The sequence below is a fragment of the Nansenia antarctica genome, assembly GCF_963989245.1.
Source record: "Nansenia antarctica genome assembly, chromosome: 3".
Lineage (NCBI taxonomy): Eukaryota > Metazoa > Chordata > Actinopteri > Argentiniformes > Microstomatidae > Nansenia > Nansenia antarctica.
The window spans coordinates 33,240,747-33,266,236 of NC_137688.1; the positions used below are offsets into that span (position 1 = coordinate 33,240,747).

At 49.3% G+C, this 25,490-nt stretch overlaps 1 protein-coding gene across 1 annotated transcript in view; it reads right to left on the bottom strand.

Annotated features, from left to right (window-relative positions):
* The window catches only part of rims2b (regulating synaptic membrane exocytosis 2b), a gene marked incomplete at both ends in the record, with an annotated part of 93,800 nt that overhangs the window by 29,332 nt on the left and 38,978 nt on the right, over nt 1-25,490 (bottom strand). The window contains 9 exons of the mRNA XM_080527182.1: nt 907-1,037; nt 2,189-2,236; nt 2,729-2,841; nt 3,036-3,067; nt 3,735-3,858; nt 4,098-4,197; nt 4,656-4,775; nt 5,951-6,015; nt 23,432-24,297. Coding sequence (XP_080383308.1) covers nt 907-1,037; nt 2,189-2,236; nt 2,729-2,841; nt 3,036-3,067; nt 3,735-3,858; nt 4,098-4,197; nt 4,656-4,775; nt 5,951-6,015; nt 23,432-24,297 — 1,599 coding nt within the window. The remainder of the gene's footprint in view (nt 1-906; nt 1,038-2,188; nt 2,237-2,728; nt 2,842-3,035; nt 3,068-3,734; nt 3,859-4,097; nt 4,198-4,655; nt 4,776-5,950; nt 6,016-23,431; nt 24,298-25,490) is intronic.

Genomic DNA, 25,490 nt, shown 5'->3' on the forward strand with positions numbered 1-25,490 from the left:
GCTTAATAACCATCTGCTCCATGATAGGCTCACTATAACAGCGGAGCCCTCCCGGCGTCTCAAGTCGAGACAGCCATTTGGCAGGATGGGCGGATTATATGTGGCGCGCGGAGTGGGAGGCTAACACCTCCAAACTCCGCGACCACATCCCAGTCGCCGGCCCTGAGCCCCTCGGGATGGACTTGCCAAGGCTATCCTGGGCGAGGCTCAATCGTCTCCGGACCGGCGTCGGGCATTTCCGCTCATCAATGCACAGATGGGGCTTGGCCCCAAATGCGTCGTGCGAGTGTGGCGCAGAGGACCAAACCGCAGACCATGTTATCCTGGATTGCCCGGTGTACCACCCACCCAACGGGATGCATGGTCTGTATTAGATGACAAGACGATGACGTGGCTTCTGGAGGGGTGTCCAGAAATATAGCCCGGGTGAGCCCCTCAACCAGGTCTCGGGGTGGTAAAAGGGTAGACCCTCGGCCCCGAGCCTGGTGGAGTGGAGAGGAAAAACAACTACCCATACGCCGAAGAAGAAGGGGAGAGGGGGGAGGGGAGGCCGGCGAAGGTAGACATCGGAGGACGACGGGCCTCATGGGAATGCGCTACAGTGGTTTTTAAGTACTGAGAAAAGTGCCGTACGAAATACATGTGTTATAAATTTGTTATAAATGTGTTGCTGTATATTATGATGATGATGATGATTATTATGGTTATTACAATATACGTCCAGCAGGGCCGTCTCCAGCTCAAACAGGATCTACACACACACACACACACACACACACACACACACAGAGAGACACACACACACACACACACACACACACAAACACACAGAGAAACACACATACACACACACACACAGAGAGAAACACACACACACACACACACACACACATGTGTGATTCCTACCTTCTGTCGGGGAGGAAGTAGATTTTGACGTAGGGGTTTCGGGGGCGCCCGTCCTCCCGGGCAGGCAGGTCTTTGGCCCCCAGGATGGTGACGATGAGCTGGTGGCCCACCTTGTCATACCACAGCTTCACCTGCAGGGGGCGGAGGGGGCGTGAGAGGCGCTAGGACATGTCATACCACAGTTTCACCTACAGGGGGCGTGAGAGGCCCTAGGACATGTCATACCACAGCTTCACCTACAGGGGGCGTGAGAGGCCCTAGGACATGTCATATCACAGCTTCACCTACATGGGGCGTGAGAGGCCCTAGGACATGTCATACCACAGCTTCACCTACAGGGGGCGCAGGGGGGCGTGAGAGGCGCTATGACATGTCATACCACAGCTTCACCTACAGGGTGCGTGAGAGGCCCTAGGACATGTCATACCACAGCTTCACCTACAGGGGGCGCAGGGGGGTGTGAGAGGCCCTAGGACTAGAGGGGGCTCCGGGGAGGGGGAGGGCCTAGAAAAAAAGCTAAAAAGCTTGAATAAAGTTTAAGATGAACTCAAAACGACAACACAAAGTATCGGCTGCTGCATTTAGATAAAGGTAATTATGACCAAGTTCAAAGAACAATTCTTAGTCATAAGTATTGAAATAACACTTTCAACACTTGGTCTGCGTCCTAAACTGGAGCAGATGGTAGTGACATAAACAGGTCTAGGTGAGAGCTACATGCAGCAAAGCAACGGACAGCCCTCCACCAACTAGGCAGGCTTAGCATTGCACAGCTAAGAGGACGCTAGCTAGCTAGCTAGCAGCTACAGGAGAAACGATAAACAAACTAATTGTACGAAGTGATACGGATCAGATGGAATAACCATGTGTCACAACTGTCCTTTTGACAGGTTCATATGTTTAGAATACATGGTCACAACATTCACGATGGTTGCTGATCAGATTTCCAGAGCGAATTTACGAACGCAGCCAATGTTTCTTCAGAGAACAGACGACCCTGTCAGCAGACTGGTGTGTCGGTTTGGAAAACTGAGTGTTGTGATGAAGGGGAACGTGCGTGTTAAAATCATGACAATAGAGGTGGCTGTGTGTTGTCATGGTGATGGTTGTGGAGTGTTAATGTGAGATTAATAGATGATATGTTGTCATGGTGATGGTTGTGGAGTGTTAATCTGACATTAATAGATGATGAGCGGGATAAAAGTAAAAAATGTTGGATATGAGAGAGAGAGAGAGAGAGAGAGATACACAGAGAGAGAGAGAGAGAGAGAGAGACAGTTACCTGGACCCTAGGAACAAAAGGCGTAGTTCTTCTACTAAGGCATGGACTCTGGATGAGCAAAATTAACAACAGAAAATGCAATAAAAAACACAGTGGCACACAAACAGCAACAACAACAACAACAACAACAACAACAAAAAGAACATCAACAACAACAACGACAACCCTAACCTTAATCCTAACCCTTAACCTTAATCCTAACCCTAACTTTAACCCTAATCTTGACCCTAACCCTATCCTTAACCCTAACCTTAATCCTACTGTTAACCATAACCACATTTTAACCAATTAGGACATTCAACATGGGTTTGCAGGTGGGCGTGTCCCGTTAGTGTTTCCTGAGGAGAAGGTTGGTGGACAGGGCTCTTGTCAGAAGTGGCGATTAGTTTAAATGACTGACAACAAACTGTCAATCACCTCCTACCTCGGCCCACACCAACCTGCTTCAACCTCCAGAGGAGGACTGTGTTCATTGGTTAAAGCAATCCGGCCAACCCCCCTGCCTGAGTGATGCAGTGGTGGTGCATTGTGGGTACTCACGGAGACTTGTCCAGACAGGTAGTGGGGGGCGTCACCCCGCAGCCCCCCCGGGCTCAGGGGGGAGGTGACGGAGATGGACGGGCCCATCTTCTGGGACTCAAACGAACTGGAACCTGCAGACACACACACCTGTTACAGGGTACTGTAAACCTGCACACACACACACACACACACACACACACACACACAGACACAGACACAGACACAGACACAGACACAGACACAGACACACACACACACACACACACACACACACACACACGGCATTCATTACAGTGTGAGATATCATGATGTCATCACCACTCACTTGATTCAAGTTCTGGAATCCTGGGGACATCTCTGAAGAGAAAAACCAAAATAACTTAAATCAACACAATCCATAAAGACCTCACACAAGAGAGACCATCCAGTGATGCAGTTCTTCTGAGACAGACAATGGAACCCTTCACTTCTCAGGAAAACAGGGTTGTGATGAGCTTCAACATTTAAAAAACCACGTTAACACAAATGACAACAGGAACACAACCCTGGCAGATCTGTTGAGGCCACGCTGGTCCTCTGGTCCCCTGGTGGAGAGACACAGTACTGCAGGCTTTAGTCCCAGCCCAGCCCTGACACACCCAAGGTTGTGGAGGTGAGTTGATGAGTTGATCAAACAGGTGTGATAGTGTTAGTACTGGGTCTCTCTGTCTGTCTGTCTGTCTGTCTGTCTGTCTGTCTCACTGTCTCTCTCTGTCTGTCTGTCTCTGTCTCTCTCTCTGTCTCTCAGTGTGTCTCTCTCTCTCTCTCTCTCTCGTTCTCTGTCTGTCTGTCTGTCTGTCTGTCTGTCTGTCACTCTGTCTGTCTGTCTGTCTGTCTGTCTCTCTCTCTCACACTCTCTCTCTCTGTCTGTGTCTCTCTCTCTCTCGTTCTCAGTCTGTCTGTCTCACTCCCCCTCCCTCTCTCTACCTCCCCCCCCCCCCTCTCTCGCTCCATTGACAGCTAGCTCTGGAACGTGAACCCTCACCCTACTGGCCGTGAGACCACCAGCTCCACTTGTGGTTCAGGTTTGGACTCGTAGATGATGTTGTAAACTTCCTTGAAGGTGGCTCCTTGTAGAACGCTGCCGTTCCACTCTAGAACCTGATCACCTGGTGGGAGAGAGAGAGAGAGAGAGAGAGAGAGAGAGAGAGAGAGAGAGAGAGAGAGAGAGAGAGAGACCATGAACAGAGGAGAGGAGTACATCAGAAAAATATTGTGTGTGCGTATGTGTGTGTGTGTGTGTGTATGTGTGTGTGTGTGTGTGTGTGTGTGTGTGTGTGTGTGTGTGTGTGCGTGTGTGCATGCGTGTGTTGTGTGTGTGTGTGTGTGTGTGTGTGTGTGTGTGTACCTGGTCGGAGGTGGCCAACAGTATCTGCTAGACTCCCTCTCTTCACCTTAGTGATGAAAGCACACAGCCTCCCAGAGTCTGTCATCTTACCCCCCACCACCTGCAGGAGACAGACAGACAGACAGACAGACAGGCAGACAGACAGGCAGACAGACAGGCAGACAGACAGACAGACAGACAGACAGCATTACCACACACACACAACAACACTCTACTGAGTTCCTTGGTCTAGAACATGTGATGTTCCCTGGTCTAGAACATGTGATGTTCCCTAGTCTAGAACATGTGATGTTCTCTGGTCTCGAACATGTGATGTTCCCTAGTCTAGAACATGTGATGTTCCCTGGTTTAGAACATGTGATGTTCCCTAGTCTAGAACATGTGATGTTCCCTAGTCTAGAACATGTTCCCCGGTCTAGAAGAAGTGATGTTCCCTGGTCTAGAACTCAGAACCTGTTCCCCTGGTCCAGCAGGTTCTCTTGGTCTAGAACCCAGAACCAGAGCGTACCTTAAGGCCCAGCAGGTTCTCCGGGTCGAGAACCCAGAACCAGAGCGTACCTTAAGGCCCAGCAGCGCCCCCGTGTCCCTGGGCACGGTCCCGTCCTTCATCCTCTTGTTGAGCAGAATCCGACCAATCAGACGCTCACCATCCTTGGACGGTTGCCAGGTGACCGGGTGCTACGAGGTCAGAGGTCACAAACAAACTGTATGTTTACAACAACCACGACAGACCATAATAAACAGTGAGGGAGGGAGGAGGTGGATGAGAGAAGGGGATAGAGAGAGAGGGTAACATTGCTAACAGTGAGGCCTATTACAATACAATGGGGAAGGCTGCTGTAAAAGGCAACAGTCACCATGGAGATCAGGATGTGGGAAGTACACACACACCCACACACACACACCCACACACACACACACACACACACACACACACACACACACATACACACACAAGTGCAGAGACAAGACTACATAAGGACTGTTAGTTATATAGAGGGAGAGACGGAGGGGAGGGGTGAGAGAGAGGGAGAGAGAAAGGGAGAGAGAGAGAGAGAGAGAGAGAGGAAGGTAAACCAAAGCTGATCAGAGACCAGGGGATAACGGAGGTGACAGTGAAAAGGGAAACCAGGAAAACCACAGCTGTGTGAGCAGACCGACCCCACACCCAAACAAGCAGCCCTGTGATTGGAGCAGAGAGGAGTGACAGTGAGGCTCTCATCTGGCCCAGGCCAGAGAGAGACGTGGATAGGTAGGTAGGTAGGTAGGCTGGTAGTCCCGCCTTTAGCAGACTCAACAGGCAGCATGCAACTATGCAGATAGTGTAGGCAGACGGAGGGGGCAGGCAGGCTGGCCGGCTGGACTCCCAGCGGTACCTTGTCACTCTGGGCATTCTCCTCGTTGAGTGTGGTGCTACTGCACGTGTCAACGCCTGAGTCTTTCACCTGGACGTCCCCCTCCACGTCCTCCTCCAGCAGGGGCGGGGCCCACAACACCAGCAGCCTCCTGAGGCTCTCTGACAGGCCCACAGAGGCGTCCGCAAACAACGCCCGCGTCACACTCATCACACTCGTTTCTCTGTTTCCCCTTTGACTGCGGCCTACGCAGGGAGGGCGGGAGGCGGGAGGCGGGGACAGGGGGACGGTAACCACGGAAACAACGGAAAAAAAAACAACGACAAGAACAACAACAACACACACAGAACAAAAAAAAAGACACATGCACAGGTGAGTTTTGGACCAATGGGAGGGCAGGATGGCGGGGGGGGGGGCGGAGCGGAGGTCTCTAGGGGAGAGGGGTCAGGGGTTAGAGGGCAGGGCTTTGCCACGGGGGGGGGGGGGGGGGGGTCATACCATAGACATAGAGGCAGCCTCGCTATGCCAAGACGCATGGTCCCACCATTGACCGTCCATGTCTCCTAGAGGAGGAGGAGGAAGAAGAGGAAGAGGAGGAGGAAGAGGAGGAGGAAGAGAGGGAGGAGGAAGAGAGGAGGAGGAAGAGGAGGAGGAAGAGGAGGAGGAAGAAGTCGGAGAGAGGACCAGCAGAAGAACAGGTGAGAACAGAACAGTTTCCTCAGCAGAGACACTTAGAGAGAGACGTGAATGGTTGCAGACACACACACACACACACACACACATTGATAAACAGACACACACACACATTGATAAACAGACACAGACACACATTAATAAACAGACACACACACACACACATTGATAGACAGACACAGACACAGACACACACACACACACACACACACACACACACACACATTGATAAACAGACACAGATACAGATACACACACACACATTGATAAACAGACACAGATACACACTGCACACTCAGAAAACACACACATGGAGAAATCACACTCTCACTCGCATGCACACACACAGACATGCATGCAGGTATGCATACAGATACACACACACACACACACACACACACGTGCAGACGCACACACACACGCCCGCCCGCCCAGCCACCCACCCCCACACCCACCCACACACACACACACAGTCACACACACACACACACACACACACAACCAAATGCACTGTGTAGGCTACTATTTTGAAAATTCACTGACGACAGTACAGTACATCTCAACTAAACCGACATGCAGCACCAGACCAGACCAGACCAGACTGGGACCAGCACCAGACCAGACCAGACCAGACCAGACCAGACCAGACCAGACCAGACTGGGACCAGCACCAGACCAGACCAGACCAGACCAGACTGGTACAAGACTGATACCAGACCAGACCAGACCAGATCAGACCAGCACCAACCAGACCAGACCAGATCAGACCAGACTAGTACCAGACCAGATCAGTTCAGACTAGACCAGACCAGACCAGACCAGACCAGACTGGTACCAGACTGGTACCAGACCAGACCAGACTGGTACCAGACTGGTACCAGACCAGACCAGACCAGACCAGACCGGTCAGTGTTTCCTCCAGGATTTTTCACATTAGTGGCGGAGCGGTTATCTTTCGCGCGCGCAGCACGCACACGTTTTTTTCCACGTGCACGTGCATAAAACGTGCACTGGCGCTCAAAACAAAGACGTAGTTTCACCAAAAACTATAGGGTGGCAACAATTATAATTTCTTAAATAGCGGTTAAGTCATTAAAGCCGAGCAGGTGATTTTATATAGAAGGTGATCAAATACCAAGATATCCTACAGCTGCAGAGGAACATGCGGAACGCGCATTACACACACACACACAGAAAGATCAATACGAAGTAGGCCGACATTAGAGTACACGCACAAAACCGGCTAACGTTACTCATTAACTGTTTACACAAGTAAAATCACAGTGTGACAGTCAGATAGAGCATTCGGTAAACAACAACAGCAAGGTAATGCTATCAGTTGAGTTAGAGAAAACCAACCCCGCGCATATTGCTATGAATAGTTCGAAGCTAGGTGCTTGCACGTTAGGTGCGAGAATGCTCGGTTAACCCATTAGCGGGAACATTATTTGTTTCACAAAATAGGCTGATTTAATTGACCATGAACATCAGAGACATACATTACGAATGTTCATTTAAAATACTCTATACTGAGCACTGCAGGCACGTGCCGTGAACTTTTAGATTGGGTAAGCATAAGATATAGACAGTTTCAAGGAAATGCAATTGTGATGCCCTAGAACCCGCTAATAAACTGTAGTGTCACTTTGTGATCAGATTACCAAAAACAAAAAAAAACAGTTGCCAGTTTCGACTATATCAGGGGTGCTCATTGTTCAATCTTTTTTGAACCAAGATCTTTTCAAGTAGCCAGCCTGCTGAAATCTACAAGTCCAGTTTCAACATCGCAAACGCACACATGCACAACACAGACACACACCGTTTCCATCCTCCATAGTAAACTCACAACACACTTTCTTTTCACACTTTGTCACAACCCTCCCTCTCTATCTCTCTCAAACACTTTTGGTCCAGAAGGCACGGACAGCGACATTAGGCCTATTAGTCAGGTTTGTTATATAATTTCGTGGGAATTTTTTGGGGATTTGCTAATCTATACATTTTTGGAAAGGGCATTTTATGAGGAATCAGAAAATATATGTTTCCATTTGCACAGATGTCTGAAAGGCGGTCATCTTGCCATTTACAAAATGGCCGCCATAATACACACGTTTTGTAATATCTTGGCTTCTAAATAAGCTAGAACATTGATTTTAACTGCTAAACCTACATTTTCAGGGTCAAGGAATCCAATGGTTGTAGTTACAAAGCTATTTTTTTTATATTTATTGTAGTTTTTCTATTACTTCGTTTTTCGTTACTTTGTTAGTAGGCCTACGTGAGTCCAAAATGACCCACATGCATTCTATGGAATCTCATGGGAATCTCATTGGAACCATGTCAAGCTGAGGAGTCCATTAACTGGAAGCAATGCATTCTATGTCAGTCAGATGATGACAAAAAAGGAGTCCTGGTGACAAATCCTAAATTAGAGTCCTATAGGCTCATACTGCAGGTACTTCAAGAGAGGGCCAGTTTTAATGATGGGGACTATGTGCAAGTCCAAAGCAGACTACAGAACTGCACACCAGAAAAAATGTGCACTGAGAAGGCAGTCTGGCATCGTTCCTGTCACTCGAGTGCATCCAATAAGGACAAGATAAAACGTGCAAGAGACTACCATGCACATGCTTTAAGTACAGGACACTACACTGTCAAAAAGCGTGGACAGAAAAGAGGAAGCACAGAAATGGCTGAGCCAATCCCCTCAACATCTGGTTCCTCAGTGCTATTCACACGACCCCATACAAATCCACTGGATAAGGAACAGTGCTTCTTCTGCCAAAAGGATGATGGACAGCAGCTGTACCAGGTCAGGACTGAGAATGCTGGTAAAGATCTCAAAGATGCTGTGGAAAGATCCCATAATACTACAGATGGTTGTGCCCAGACTGGGTGAGCTGCATGTCGTCATGGCTGCCCTCAGAGCTCTTGGTGCCTCCATGGAGAACTCGGGCATTGATGATGCCTGGGTAGAAGCTGATGTGTATGGTCCTGCCACGACAAGGCAAATCTTGAAATGCACACACTACAAGCGATCTCTCCATGCACACATCTACTCATATGTAGCACTCTATGAAATGGCTCTGGAGGAGTTCTTTAAGGACAACCCACAACTGAGAGATGTGTGCCTGAAGGCAACAGAGGGAGTAGAAGCAGCCTGCCCTGAAGGGAAAGACATGAAGGCTGAATCCCTGAAGCAAGCAAACAGCACCCTCCTGGAAGACTTGACCACTGCTGAGGTCATGACAGCATTCCAAGAATGGGAGGAACAGAAATCCCGGAATGCCATGTTCAAGTCCATGATGAGCTACTTACATCGGGTGGAAACGATCCTGTTTTTTGTAGCAGCAACTCGCAATGCTGATCTGGAACTCCATCTGCAAGCTGGAGAAGCATTGAGCAAGCTGTTCTTTGCCATGGACCGCATCAAGTACAAGCGACTCTGGCCCAGATACATCGCAGACATGCATGACTTGAGGACCTATCACCCTCAGACCTGGGAGGAACTACAAGCAGGCAATATATCAGTCACAAAGAGTGTCATTCCCTTTGTGTCTGTTGGGGCCGACCATGCCTGCGAACATCTGAACAAGCAGATGAAGATTCGCTCTGGGATCATTGGCATCTCCAACAATGCCAATGCCAGACAGAGATTTTTCTTGGTCACACCAGAACTTTCACGTCTGTCAAAAGAATTTAAGAGTCAGTTTGACATGGAAGCTGACAGAAGCACACAGCACCATGAACTTGGGCCAAGTGCAATCAAGAGGGCACATTGTACAATCAACAAGATCAAAGCAGCCATACTCATTCATGGAAACCCCTTTACCACTGAAGGTGACAGGCTGCACAATGTTATCACGCATGCCTATATCCCAGATGAGTATGTACCACAGATCTTGAATGCTGATGTCACTGGCCAGAAAGTTGTATGAAGACTACGTGTCAGAGCGGATCAATGGAGATGTCAGCCTCTGGGCCCCTGTGAAGAAAGTGAACAACAAGATGTTCCTGTCTGGGAACAAGAAGATTACAGTGAAACTCAGAGACAATACTGTGGATCTGAAGGAGACCAAGGACCTGTTTGCGAGGCTGATGGTACTTGCCAGGTCAAACCGAGACTTCAACCTGAAAGAGGCCATAGGAAACTATGAATTCACTCTGACACCAAGGGCACTGTTCGCTGCTGATGGAACAATCCTGCCATGCCATGACAAGTCCAAGTTAATCCATCTTCTCGACAAGCTGACAAGAGAAGACATACTCTATGAAGACCATCAGCCGCCTCAAACTGGAAGTGCTACCCACCAAGATGCAATGGATACAGGATTCACAGACCCCAAACCTACTGATCAGCCAAGTCGGAAGATAGTACTGGTGGATGGCATGGTGCTTGTGCAGAAGCTGAGCAAAAAACCAGTCACTGTAGTGACAGTCAAGGATCTGAGTGGCTGCTTCAATGACAGACTGATGTCACTAACACGAGATTATGATGAAATCATCCTTGTGTTCGACACATACAGGGCAGATTCTCTGAAGAGTGCAACCAGAGACAAACGAAGACAAGGAAAAGCTTCTATCCAATATCAAGTCAGAGATGACACCAACATCAAACACGTCCCAATGAGCAGGTTCCTCTCACATGACAAAACGAAGGCTGATCTGACTGACTATCTTGCTGCCAAAACTCTAGAGTACAACAGGGGATCCTCCAAGGTGATCATCACGTCTGCTTCTGGGCACACTAGGAGCAACAAAGACCTGGTCTTTGAGGACAACAACCACGAAGAAGCAGACACACTGCTGATCCACCAGGCTGTGCTAGCATCACAGCGAAACCAACCTGATGCACAGTTGGTGTTCATCTCCCCAGACACAGACGTTCTAGTGCTAGTCATAGCAAACTATCATCTCTTGCTGACGAACACGTCCATTTATATGGCATCTGGTGTTGTGCAGATTAAACCACTGTGGCAGGCTCTAGGTACAGAGAGAGTAAAGGCTTTGCCAGCATTCCATGCATTCACTGGGGCCGACAACACAGGGAGGTTCTCCCGTATAGGCAAGGCAACGTGGCTGCAGATCTACCTCAAAGCAGATGAAAATGTCATCGATGCTCTGCAGATGCTTTTGGGTGAAGCAGAAGTGACAGAGGGAATGCTGTCAACACTGGCTTCCTTTGTGTGTGCAGCTTACTCACCCAAGGGCATCAGCATAAGCACAATCCCTCAACTGCGATGGCACCTCTTCTGCAACCATAGGGCAGAGAGTGACAAGCTCCCTCCAACACTTGGAGCACTGAAGCAGCACATATTGAGGGTCCATGTGCAAACAAGAGTATGGGCACAGGCAGCCATTGCTCTGCAGGATCCACAATTGGATCCCCTGCAAAATGGGTACTCCAAACATGAGGATGGCATGCTTAAACCAACAACCACAGACGTCCTCCCAGCCCCGAAGTCCATCATTGAGCTGGTACAATGCAAATGCAAAACTGACTGTTTTTCTGGCAGATGTTCATGCAGAGCTAAGAACTTAGCCTGTACCGACATGTGTCAGTGCAGCAGCCAGTGCCAGAACGATGACGATTCCCAAGCCGTGACGCACAAAAGTGATGATGATGAACTAATCTAACAGCCCAGCCTCAGCTATAAATTACACATTTTTATGGGATGATATAAAAAATCAAAAATAGTTACTACAACCAGTGGATTCCTTGACTCTGAATATGTATGTTTAGCAGTTAAAATCAATGTTCTAGCTTATTTAGAAGCCAAGATATTACAAAACGTGTGTATTATGGCGGCCATTTTGTAAATGCCAAGATGGCCGCCTTTCAGACATCTGTGCAAATGGAAACATATATTTTCTGATTCGTCATACAATGCCCTTTCCAAAAATGTATAGATTAGCAAATCCCCAAAAAATTCCCACGAAACTTTAAATTGAAACACAGTGAACCTGACTATATCTCAGCGATTGATTAAGCAGCTCTCTGATTGATTGATTAAGCAGAGGAAGTCTTAAATAAGAAACCATAACCAGCAGCACAGCAGTACTCAAACCATATAAACAAGCACAGATCGCCACCAGCCTCGCGAATCATATAAATCATATAAACCGCTCATACCAGGCTTGCTGTAGCCCCTAGCGACTCTCCCTTTCTGGGTGTGAAGATCGGTGAGCAGTGGCTTCCGCTGGCTTTTTCCAGTCCAGTCCAGTCTACGAAATCCCTTTAGGTCGCTGACAGTAATGTCCATATTCACAAAATCAAGCAAGTTATCCTTATTGATTATTATTATTTAGATCGTTTGAGCTAGGTAGCATAAGCTATTCTGCCGGGCGAGAGAAAGTAGTGTGAAACTTAAGTGAACTTGAAAGTGATAAGAGCCAATCAGTAGCTCTTATCGGAATGAAAGAACTACTGATTGGCTGTAAGCATGCTTACCCTGGCCACATTAAACAGCGGGCTGAAGCATCGGAAAAAATAAAAAAGACATTTTCACGCATTCGAATGTACGCGAGGGAAAGCAGAGAGAGAAGTGCTTATAATGTAACGCAATGCAAGCAGAATAGGAAGTGCTTACTCCTGCAGGTGGCGTCAAAATGAATGACTCCTGCTGCCCTGGGACCTAAAATACGACTCTTTTAATGAAAACAAACAAACGGTAACATGCAGTTTTATTTTAATATTTTCACTGTCCTTTTTTATTTTTTCGTTGGGTAAGCACTGCTTACTATGCTTATATGGACGACACGTCCTTGGAGCACTGGTATAAGAACATGAACCAGAGAACAGCAGTAAATGCAATAACCCACAGTCGTCGCTGATGATGTTGCATTTTCGATTAGGATACGCATACGGGATTAAAGGCACCGGCGACGGGAGAAGAGAGAAATCCAAATGTCCCGCTAAATTCGGACCAATCACAAAACTGTTTTGAAAGCGCGTCGCCTCGCACCGCGCGCCTGTTGAGAGTCTCGATTGCAGTGCGAACACAAACGACGAGGTTAATTGCAACATTGTAACATATTGTAAATAACTACGCCCTAAATCGTAACGAAATGTTGGTCTGGAAGCGGCCAAAATCTAGCTTCAATCTGCTTTTTTTCTGTTCTCCGGTCATAATAACTCGCTGCCTTTCTGCGCAGCCTGAATCAAAGTGGACTGTCTGAATCAATTAGTGGCGGAGGAAATTCATTGGTGGCGGCCCGCCACCAATAAATGCATATAGAGGAAACACTGCTGGTACCAGACTGATACCAGACCAGACCAGACCACACCAGACTAGTACCAGACCAGACCAGATCAGACCAGCACCAACCAGACCAGACCAGACCAGACCAGATCAGACCAGACTAGTACCAGACCAGATCAGATCAGACCAGACCAGACCAGACCAGATCAGATCAGACCAGACTGGGACCAGCACCAACCAGGAGAGGTTCTGTAGACCAACCAACCAGGAGGGGTTCTGTAGATCAGCGGGTCTGAGGTGTGTCTGGACCGGGCTGGACAGGAAGAGGTTTATCCAGTCACCATGACGACCTCTTATCAATGACAGAGAGCTAACAGGGACCACACACCGGCCTGTGTGTTCTAGAACACTTCAACTCTACACGCGTGTGTTTCATATGACACACTGGCCTGTGTGTTCTCGTTCTGCTGCCGATGTTGAGGGAAGTTCCCGGTTGTGTTTTTGCAATCAATTGTAATACTGAGCTTTCATAAACCAGTCACACACACACACACACACACACACACACTCACACTCACACTCACACTCACACTCACACTCACACTTCCTCTCTCATCCTCTCCCCCTCTCTCCTCTCCCCATCTCTCTTCTCTCCTCTCCCCCTCTCTCCTCCTCTCCTCTCACCAAACCAACCACATATTGAAGAATACATATCCACAGCACTCCCTTTCTAAAACTGCAGAATATGTTCTGAATAAGATACTTCATGTATATAAACCAAATCACTCAAATCTTGAAAAAAGAAAAGTGACCTGACAATGAACCGATTTATATAACGATGAAATGAAAGGATCGGATTGGCTCATGGAGGTGAGACAGCGAGGTGAAATAAAGGACGAACAACGTTCCTTCGCTGCATTCCTCTTTTAGACTGTTTCAACACTCTCTCTCTCTGCTGCCAGACTCTGAATTAACGACCGAGAACACGCCGCAGGTGAGAAGCCGTGGCTTGTCAAGAGACGAGAGGAAGTTCAGAATGAGCACCGCCCATAACGTCACCTAGACGCACTGACACGGTTTTCCAGCACACATCTTTGATAGCTGCTATAGGGCTGTGTGTTGGTCTGACGGACAACAACAAGGTTCTTCTCACCACTGGGCAGGTAGCCGAGGACTCGTTGATCGTAAACAGACTGACTTATATAGCGCCTTATTCCAAAGCGCTTTACAACGGCCTCTCATTCACCCATTCACACACACATTCACACACTAATGGCGGCAAGCTACCATGCAAGGCTCCGGCCCGCTCACTGGGAGCAATTTGGGGTTCAGTGTCTTGCCCAAGGACACTTCGACATGTGGCCAGCCGGGGCTCGAACCGCCGTTCTGCCAACCTTGCGATCATTAGACGGCAGCTCTACCTCCTGAGACACAGCCGCCCCAGTACCATCAGACACAGTCCAGGTGATTTATAAATATGAACATATAACATGTTAAATACACAAGAGCACAACATCATGTAGCGTGATTTGGAAACACGCTCTTGTGATGAGGTAGCGTGTAAACCCAGGCCTGGAGGATGTGTTCTGGGAACAGTGGTAGACGCTTGTGTCTTCCACCTGGGAGACCCAGGTTCAAACCTGTCACAGCGTCAGTGCTCTAACGGAAAAGCAGCATTCTGGGTAACAGTCCGACTTCCTGTCAATGATTATGACCATGTGACCCACCAGGAAGCTTGTCCACTGGTGACACCGCAGGAAGTGTAGGTCACGACCATACAAAGCTGAGGAGTGGCAGATACAGTTGAGGTGACACCCCTGTCACATGACTCGCTCAGTGTTGAGGTGACACCCCTGTCACATGACTCACTCAGAGTTGAGGTGACACCTCTGTCACATGACTCGCTAACAGTCACATGACACCATGGGGCCAAACTGCACCTTGTATACAACACTCCACCAGGCCCTGAAAGGCCTGTACGTCAGGGGAGGCTGGCGGAGGTAGAGATCAGAGGGTATCAAACACACATTGCTTATTCCATTCCATGCATCACAATGACCCCCCATGTCCTCCCATTTATATTCCGCTCAAACAACCAGCAGCAGCTTCTGTATCCACTCACACACACCTATAGTACACGTACACACACACACACACACACACTCCCTCCCTCTGCACCGCCCCCTGCCAGCCCTGGCCAGGTGGACCAGTCAGTCCAAAGCTGCTTTCCTGCTGCGTCGACACAGAGGAGGAGGAGGACACACTCTGGACCACAAAACCCCGTCTGAAACACACACACACACACACACACACACACACACACACACACACACACACACACACACCCTCTCCTCCCCCCTATACTCACAGGACCGAGCGTACCCCATGTGGGGAAGGGGGGGTCCCCAGCGGACGCGAGGCTGTCTCCGTGGCGACCGTGTGTGTGTGTGTGTGTGTGTGTGTGTGTGTGTGTGTGTGTGTGTGTGCGGCAGCTTGCTCACGCCCCAGGGTAAACAGCTTACCTTGAGAGGGTAATCCAGCTCAGAGGCTCTGGCCTGCAGGCTCCTCCACAGCTCCACCACACGCTGCAGTCACACACTCCTCCTCCTCCCCGCTCTGCTCTGCTCTGCACCCCCCTCCTGCACCTCCTCCTGCACCTCCTCCTGCACCTCCTCCTCCGCCTCCTCCTCCACCCAAGGAGAGCTGACCTCTGACCTCTAACCCCCCCCGCCCCCCCCCCCACCTTCCTTCTTCTGCTCCTTCGTATGGTCTTCAGAGGAGAGGGAACCACACACACACACACACAGAAATGTGCTTCTGGAACGCCCCGCCACACACACACACACACACACCCACACACACACACACACACAAATCCACCTGAAGAGGAAACGGACAGTTCAGGAAGTTTTTTTTTTTTTTTTATCCCAATGAAGCCGAGCGTTGGTTCTGTTCTTTCAGGGTCAGGGTGGACTTCCTTCCTTTCCCCGCGGGCCGTAACAGAACTCCACAGAACCGCGTTCGTTCCTCAGCGTTCCTCAGATGGCGTTGTCGAGGGCGGTCCGACCACGGCACCTCGTCCCCTCGGTCCTGATTAGCGGTCAGCGGTCAAGTCAGCGGTCGCTGTGGCCACCTGTGTGACCACTGTGATAGGCTGTGACGGGACCGCGTCCCTGGTCAGGAGAGGGCCGGGGTGGGGAGGGGCCGGGGGGGGGAGGGGGGGAGTTAGGGCCCTTCTGAGCCAATCCCATCCCCTTAAACTCTGACGCGATGGCCTTTGGCCAATGACATCTGACGGCCAGTTAAGCCTATCAGAGGGCGAAGAGCGGTCGGTCTAGTGAGGGACTGAACACACACTGTAGAGGCAAGAGGGGGAGGGAGGGGAGGAGAGGGGGAGGGAGGGAGAGGGGGATAGGGGGAGAGGGGGATGGATGGAGAGGGGGATAGGGGGAGAGGGGGAGGGAGGTAGAGAAGACACTCAGGAGAGGAGAGGGTGAGGGAGGGAGAGAGAGAGGAAAGAGAAGAGACTCAGAGAGGAGAGGGGGGAGGGAGGGAGAGGTGGAGAAGACACTCTGGAGAGGAGAGGGGGAGAGGGGTAAAGGGGGAAAAGAAGACACTCAGGGAAGGAGAGGGGGGAGGGAAGAGGGGAAGGGAGAGGAGGGGGAGAGAGAGGGATAGGGGGAGGAGAACACTCAGGAGGAGATGGGGAGAGGGGGAGAAGACATTCAGGAGAGGAGAGGGGGGAAGATGGGGATGGAGAGAGAGAGGAATAGGGGGAGGAGAAGACACTCCGGGAGGGAAGAGGGGGAGGGAGAGAGAGAGGGATAGGGGGAGGAAAGAGAAGACAGTAATACTAGAGGGAGACAGGGAGAGGGAGACACTGTCCTGGCATCCGAACTACCTGTGGGTGGGGGGGGATAAAAGTTAAAGGCAAAAGATAAAAGTTGAAGGCGAAAGTAGGAATGAAAGGAAAACAGCGATAAGGAGGAGAGAAAGTGTGTGTGTGTGTGTGTGTGTGTGTGTGGTTGGGTCAGTGTGTATCCTGTCCTACATTTCTCTGCCCAGCTCCTGTGGGTATTAAGATCCAGAGACGGGGGGTCACCATGGTGACGCACGGACTTAAACAGAATCTCTCTACTCTACCTCTGATAGTTGGCAGGGAGAGAGAAAGAGAGAGAGAGAGAGAGAGAGAGAGGGGTGGGGGGAAGGGGAGGGAGAGAGGGAAGGGGAAGGGAGAGAGGAGGGAGAGAGAGAGAGAGAGGGAAGGAGAGGGGGAGAGGGAAGGGGAGGTAGAGAGAAAGAGACTGAGAGAGAGAGAGAGAGACAGAGAGACAGAGAGAGTGTGTTCCTCAGTTAATTCAGGCATCCACGCAATCCAGCACCTCCTTGTTAAAAGATTGTGTGGGGGGAGGGGGAGACCTGCATAGGACGAATGTGAAATAGGAGGGGAGGGGGAGAGAGCGAGTAGGAGGGAGGGGGGAGAAAGGGAGGGAGGGAGGAAGGGAGGAGGGAAGGATCTCTCTATCTTCCTCTTAGGCCTGGACTACACGTATATGGATATTTTTTTACGCTGATATTTTCGTCCTCATTTTTTAAAAAAAATCTAAAAAAACACAAAAATATCTCTGTCCATACGAAGAGCCAAAACTCAACACAATCGCCCGATTGAACGTTATGGGCATGCGCAGTCAGTTGTAATCAAACTGGGCAGTTACTAAAAACGTAAACAGACCAAACTCTTTGAAACAGACAGAAAAGAAAAGTACAAAACGGACAGAAAAGCAAGTTATGGCGACCAAGAAGAAAGCAAAAACGGATAAATTTTGTGTGGACCGACAATGAAGTCGAGCAATTGTTGCTGTTGACAACCGTTTTGCTTCAATGCGCATGTGTGAACGGCTTGACACTTGACGCTTGACGTCATTGCATCAACACCAGCTCCGTTTAACATAACCACACTGATACACTCAATCGGATATTTTTTCATTTCTTCACTTTTTTATCTGTTTAGAGAAATCTCCGTTTATGTGAGTGAAAACGCTGTGTTCGTATGGTTGAGAAGCCCAATTGTACAACAAAAATGTGGGTTTAGAAAAATATCCATATACTGTACATGTAGTCCAGGCCTTAATATGAGGATCAGAATCCAAACTTCATTGCAGAGTTACAATGGTTGTTCCACTTGGAATGTTCCTTGTGTTCCATGACAGGTCTTCTGGTCTGGTTTTCTGGTCTGGTCTTCTGGGTCTTCTGGTCTGGTCTTCTGGGTCTTCTGGTCTGGTCTTCTGGTCTGGTCTTCTGGTCTGGTCTTCTGGGTCTTCTGGTCTGGTCTTCTAGGTCTGGTCTTCTAGGTCTTCTGGTCTGGTCTTCTAGGTCTTCTGGTCTGGTCTTCTGGGTCTTCTGGTCTGGTCTTCTAGGTCTTCTGGTCTGGTCTTCTGGTCTGGTCTTCTAGGTCTTCTGGTCTGGTCTTCTGGGTCTTCTGGTCTGGTCTTCTGGTCTTCTGGGTCTTCTAGTCTGGTCTTCTGGTCTGGTCTTATGGGTCTTCTGGTCTGGTCTTCTGGGTCTTCTGGTCTGGTCTTCTAGGTCTGGTCTTCTAGGTCTTCTGGTCTGGTCTTCTGGTCTGGTCTTCTAGGTCTTCTGGTCTGGTCTTCTGGGTCTTCTGGTCTGGTCTTCTGGTCTTCTGGGTCTTCTAGTCTGGTCTTCTGGTCTGGTCTTATGGGTCTTCTGGTCTGGTCTTCTGGGTCTTCTGGTCTTCTGGTCTGGTCTTCTGGTCTGGTCTTATGGGTCTTCTGGTCTGGTCTTCTGGTCTGGTCTTCTGGTCTGGTCTTCAGGTCTGGTCTTCTGGTCTGGTCTTTTGGTCTGGTCTTATGGGTCTTCTGGGTCTTCTGGTCTGGTCTTCTGGTCTGGTCTTATGGGTCTTCTGGGTCTCTCTGAGGTGATCTTTGCTAACATCATGAGCTCTCCCAGCCCCCTGGCACAGAGCCAACCCCTCTACCAAAGGCTAAGCTACCCTGCTCTCCTAGTCCTGGAGCACAGGGTCAGACAGACAGACAGACAGACAGGCAGAGACGCAGACACCACCATCACACTAACGACCTGTCGCCCCACATCCCAGGGTCAGACAGACAGACAGACAGAGAGAGAGAGAGAGACACTAACAGTGTCAGTCTGTATAGAGAAAGAGAGAGAGAGAGAGACAATAACAGTGTCAGTCTGTATAGAGAAAAAGAGAGAGAGAGACAATAACAGTGTCAGTCTGTATAGAGAGAGAGAGAGAGAGACAATAACAGTGTCAGTCTGTATAGAGAAAGAGAGAGAGAGACACTAACAGTGTCAGTCTGTATAGAGAGAGAGAGAGAGAGAGAGAGAGAGAGAGAGAGACACTAACAGTGTAAGACTGTTTAGAGAAAGAGAGAGAGACACTAACAGTGTCAGTCTGTATAGAGAAAGAGAGAGAGAGACACTAACAGTGTCAGTCTGTATAGAAAGAGAGAGAGAGAGACTAACAGTGTCAGTCTGTATAGAGAGAGAGAGAGAGAGAGAGAGAGAGAGAGAGAGACACTAACAGTGTCAGTCTGTATAGAGAAAGAGAGAGAGACACACTAACAGTGTCAGTCTGTATAGAGAGAGAGAGAGAGAGAGAGACAATAACAGTGTCAGTCTGTATAGAGAGAGAGAGAGAGACACTAACAGTGTCAGTCTGTATAGAGAAAGAGAGAGAGAGAGAGACACTAACAGTGTCAGTCTGTATAGAGAGAGAGAGAGAGAGAGAGAGAGAGAGACACTAACAGTGTCAGTCTGTATAGAGAGAGAGAGAGAGAGACACTAACAGTGTCAGTCTGTATAGAGAAAGAGAGAGAGAGAGACACTAACAGTGTCAGTCTGTATAGAGAGAGAGAGAGAGAGACAATAACAGTGTCAGTCTGTATAGAGAAAGAGAGAGAGAGACACTAACAGTGTCAGTCTGTATAGAGAAAGAGAGAGAGAGAGACACTAACAGTGTCAGTCTGTATAGAGAGAGAGAGAGAGAGAAAGAGAGAGAGAGACACTAACAGTGTCAGTCTGTATAGAGAGAGAGAGAGAGAGAGAGAGAGACACTAACAGTGTCAGTCTGTATAGAGAAAGAGAGAGAGAGAGACACTAACAGTGTCAGTCTGTATAGAGAGAGAGAGAGAGAGAGAGAATAACAGTGTCAGTCTGTATAGAGAGAGAGAGAGAGACACTAACAGTGTCAGTCTGTATAGAGAGAGAGAGAGAGAGAGACACTAACAGTGTCAGTCTGTATAGAGAGAGAGAGAGAGAGAGAGAGACACTAACAGTGTCAGTCTGTATAGAGAGAGAGAGAGAGAGAGAGAGAATAACAGTGTCAGTCTGTATAGAGAGAGAGAGAGAGAGAGAGAGAGAGAGAGACACTAACAGTGTCAGTCTGTATAGAGAGAAAGAGAGAGAGAGACACTAACAGTGTCAGTCTGTATAGAGAGAGAGAGAGAGAGAGAGACACTAACAGTGTCAGTCTGTATAGAGAGAGAGAGAGAGAGAGAGAGAGAGAGAGAGAGAGACACTAACAGTGTCAGTCTGTATAGAGAGAAAGAGAGAGAGAGAGAGAGAGAGAGAGACACTAACAGTGTCAGTCTGTATAGAGAGAGAGAGAGAGAGAGAGAGAGAGAGACACTAACAGTGTCAGTCTGTATAGAGAGAGAGAGAGAGACACTAACAGTGTCAGTCTGTATAGTGAGAGAGAGAGAGAGAGACACTAACAGTGTCAGCCTGTATAGAGAAAGAGAGAGAGAGAGAGAGAGAGAGAGAGAGACACTAACAGTGTCAGTCTGTATAGAGAGAGAGAGAGAGAGAGACACTAACAGTGTCAGTCTGTATAGAGAGAGAGAGAGAGAGAGAGAGAGAGAGAGAGAGAGAGAGAGAGAGAGAGAGAGAGAGAGAGAGAGAGAGAGAGAGAGAGAGAGACAATAAGCACTCCGGGACTCATCACACATTGGTTGTTTGGTCTGCCCAGTAATTATCGGCCAGGCCAGAGAGGTGTGTGTGTGCGTGTGTGTGTGTGTGTGTGTGTGTGTGTGTGGAAAGGAAGTGTGAGGTGTATGCGTGTGTGTGTGTGCGTACATGTGCGTGTGTGTGCGTTTGTGTGTGTGTGTGTTTGTGTGTGTGGAGAGGAAGTGTGAGGTATGTGCGTGTGTGTATGTTGTATTCCCAGTAATTATCGTCCAGGCCAGAGGTGTGTGTGTGTGTGTGTGTGTGTGTGTGTGTGTGTGTGTGTGTGACAGAAGGCAGGATAGCAACGTCTGTCCCAGCCTGACTCCAGATCAGAGTGCTAATCTGTCATTGACCCTGTTATTGTCTCTCTCTCTCTCTCTCTCTCTCTCTCTCTCTCTCTCTCTCTCTCTCTCTCTCTCTCTCTCTCTCTCTCTCTCTCTCTCTCTCTCTCTCTCTCTATACAGACTGACACTGTTAGTGTGTCTCTCTCTCTCTCTCTTCTCTCTCTCTCTCTCTCTCTCTCTATATATATATATATATACAGACTGACACTGTTAGTGTCTCTCTCTCTCTCTCTCTCTCTCTCTCTCTCTCTCTCTATACAGACTGACACTGTTAGTCTCTCTCTCTCTCTCTATACAGACTGACACTGTTAGTCTCTCTCTCTCTCTCTCTCTCTCTCTCTCTCTCTATACAGACTGACACTGTTAGTGTCTCTCTCTCTCTCTATACAGACTGACACTGTTAGTGTCTCTCTCTCTCTCTCTCTCTCTCTATACAGACTGACACTGTTAGTGTCTCTCTCTCTCTCTCTATACAGACTGACACTGTTAGTGTCTCTCTCTCTCTCTCTATACAGTGTTATTGTCTCTCTATATACAGACTGACACTGTTATTGTCTCTCTCTCTCTCTCTCTCTCTCTCTCTCTCTCTCTATATATATATATATATATATATATATATACAGACTGAAACTGTTAGTATCTCTCTTTCTCTTTACAGACTGACACTGTTAGTGTCTCTCTCTCTCTCTCTCTATACAGACTGACACTGTTAGTGTCTCTCTCTCTCTTTCTCTATACAGACTGACACTGTTAGTGTGTCTCTCTCTCTCTTTCTCTTTACAGACTGACACTGTTAGTGTCTCTCTCTCTCTTTCTCTATACAGACTGACACTGTTAGTGTCTCTCTTTCTTTCTCTATACAGACTGACACTGTTAGTGTGTCTCTCTCTCTCTCTCTCTATACAGACTGATACTGTTAGTGTCTCTCTCTCTTTCTCTATACAGACTGACACTGTTAGTGTGTCTCTCTCTCTCTCTCTCTATACAGACTGACACTGTTAGTGTCTCTCTCTCTTTCTCTATACAGACTGACACTGTTAGTGTGTCTCTCTCTCTCTCTCTATACAGACTGATACTGTTAGTGTCTCTCTCTCTCTCTCTCTCTCTCTCTCTCTCTCTCTCTCTCTCTATACAGACTGACACTGTTAGTGTGTCTCTCTCTCTCTCTCTCTATACAGACTGATACTGTTAGTGTCTCTCTCTCTTTCTCTATACAGAGGCTCCTCCTCGTCCTCCTCCTCCTCCAGAGGCTCCTCCTCCTCCTCCTCCTCCAGAGGCTCCTCCTCCTCCAGTCACACTGAGTCAGGCTGAATGGAGACCCTAACCCTTTTATTTGTTTGTCCATGTTAGTTTGACGGCGTTCAAAATCAGCTGAATGATGACAGAGAACGCTCTCTCAGACACACACACACACCCACACACACACACACACACACACACACACAAGCATGCACGCAGGCATGCAGGCAGACAGACAGACAGACAAACAGACAGACAGAGACAGAAAATAGAGACAGACAGACAGACAGACAGAGACAGAAAATAGAGACAGACAGACAGACAGACAGAGACAGAAAATAGAGACAGACAGACAGACAGACAGACAGACAGAGAGACAGGCAGACAGAGACAGAGACAGGCAGAGAGACAGACAGACAGGCAGAGAGACAGACAGAGACAGAGACAGGCAGAGAGACAGACAGGCAGACAGACAGAGACAGAGACAGGCAGAGAGAGGTGGGACATCTCACTCTCGAGGTCCAGCTCGTCTCCGCTGGTGTAGTCAGGTGTGGTGGCCAGGTCCTCCTCTGAGCTGCTGAAGCTGCCTATCTGCCTGAGCGGGCCCATCCTGCCGCGGTGCTGCCTCTGGCCCGGGCCCTGGCTCTGGCTCTGGTTCTGGTCCACTGGTCCTCCGTCCTTCCTGCGGAGGAGGGCGGAGCTGGGGTCCAGGTGGTGCAGGAGGGGGGGCTGCTTGTGGGGAGGCACGGGGCTGCGGTGAGGCGTGGGGGGGCTGTGGTGGTTGGAAGTCCTGTCGACGGAGTAGGACCGCTGGCCGCCGTCTCCCCCTCCCCCTCCCCCAGCCCCGGGACCGCCAAAGACGAGTCGTGAATGACGCCCCCCGCCGCCCCCTCCCCCGTGGAAGTCGTCCAGCTCGGGGTACGCCGGGGAGGCGTCGCTGTGGCGTCGCCCGTGCCGCGCCCGCCCCACCGCCGCGTGCATGCGCATCTGCTCCTCGTACGGCTGCGGCTTCACCGGGTAGCGCGCCAGGTTGGGGTCGCTGCGGTAACGCGAGCGGTGGTACTCCTCCTGCTCCTCCTCCCCTCCTCCCCTCCTCCCCCCGTCCAGCGCGTGGGGGCGGTGGTGGGAGTCCTCCCTGGAGTTCCAGCGGCCGTCCCGGTACGCCCCCCCCCCCGCCCCCCGCCGCGTGGCGTCCTCGTCGTATACCCGTAGGCTCCTCCCCCCCCCGCCGCCGTCGTGGCCGTAGTCGGACGGCGAACGCGGCATCCCGCCCCCACCTCCGTCGACCGGGGCATACTGCCCCCCGCCGCCTTGCCTCGGGATGTAGGCGTGGCCGGGGTCCCTGGATGCTGATGGGCTTCTTTTCCTGTCAATCACAGAGAGAGAGAGAGAGAGATAGAGAGAGGAGAGAGAGAGAGAGAGAGAGAGAGAGAGAGAGAGAGAGAGAGAGAGAGAGAGAGAGAGAGAAAGAGAGAGAGAGAGAGAGATGGGACCAGTCAGAGAGGTTGTTGCGCTTCTGTGTTCAACCAATCATACGACACAGCTGCCTTTCAGAAGCTTGTCATGACGGTCAGGGCGTGACAACACAACGGACCCAATACCCTCACGACCGCACACACAGGTATTATAACATCCAATACCTAACACACACACACACACACACACACACAGGTATTATAACATCCAATCCCTAACACACACACAGACACAGACACACACACACACACAGGCCTTATAACATGGTACAATGCCTAACCTAACACACACACACACACACACACAGGTATTATAACATGGTACAATGCCTAACCTAACACACACACACACACACACACACACACACACACACAGGCCTTATAACATGGTACAATGCCTAACCTAACATACACACACACACACACACACACACACACACACAGGTATTATAACATGGTACAATACCTAACATAACACACACACACACACACACACACACACACACACACACACAGGTATTATAACATGGTACAATACCTAACCTAACACACACCAGGTATTATAACATGGTATAGATATTGTAAAATGGTATAGATATTATAAAGGTATTATAGGTATTATAACATGATACAGGTATTATTAAATGCTCCTGTATCGTGACTCAGTGAACACAGCCATGTCTGACAGTGCTAAACCAGCTAACCCAGCTAACCCAGCTAACCCAGCTAACCCAGCTAACCCAGCTAACCCAGCTAGTGTCGTGTGTAGCGTGCTGTAGCGTGCTGAAGCGTGCTGTAGCGTGCAGTGGGTGTCGCCTGGTTGCATCATCATCAAACAACACCATGACAACAAAGCTGTCTGCGGACACACAGCACGTTTATATGGGAAGCGCCATAGGAGACCAGGAAATACAGCTGTTTAGCTGTGTATCTATTATTTTATTGTGATCTTATATATTTTTACGCGCACGCACGCACACACACACACACACACACACACACACACACACGCATTCATGCATACACACACGCACACATGCACAGAGACACACAAAACACACACAAAATAAATACAAACACACGTTTGATACCATTC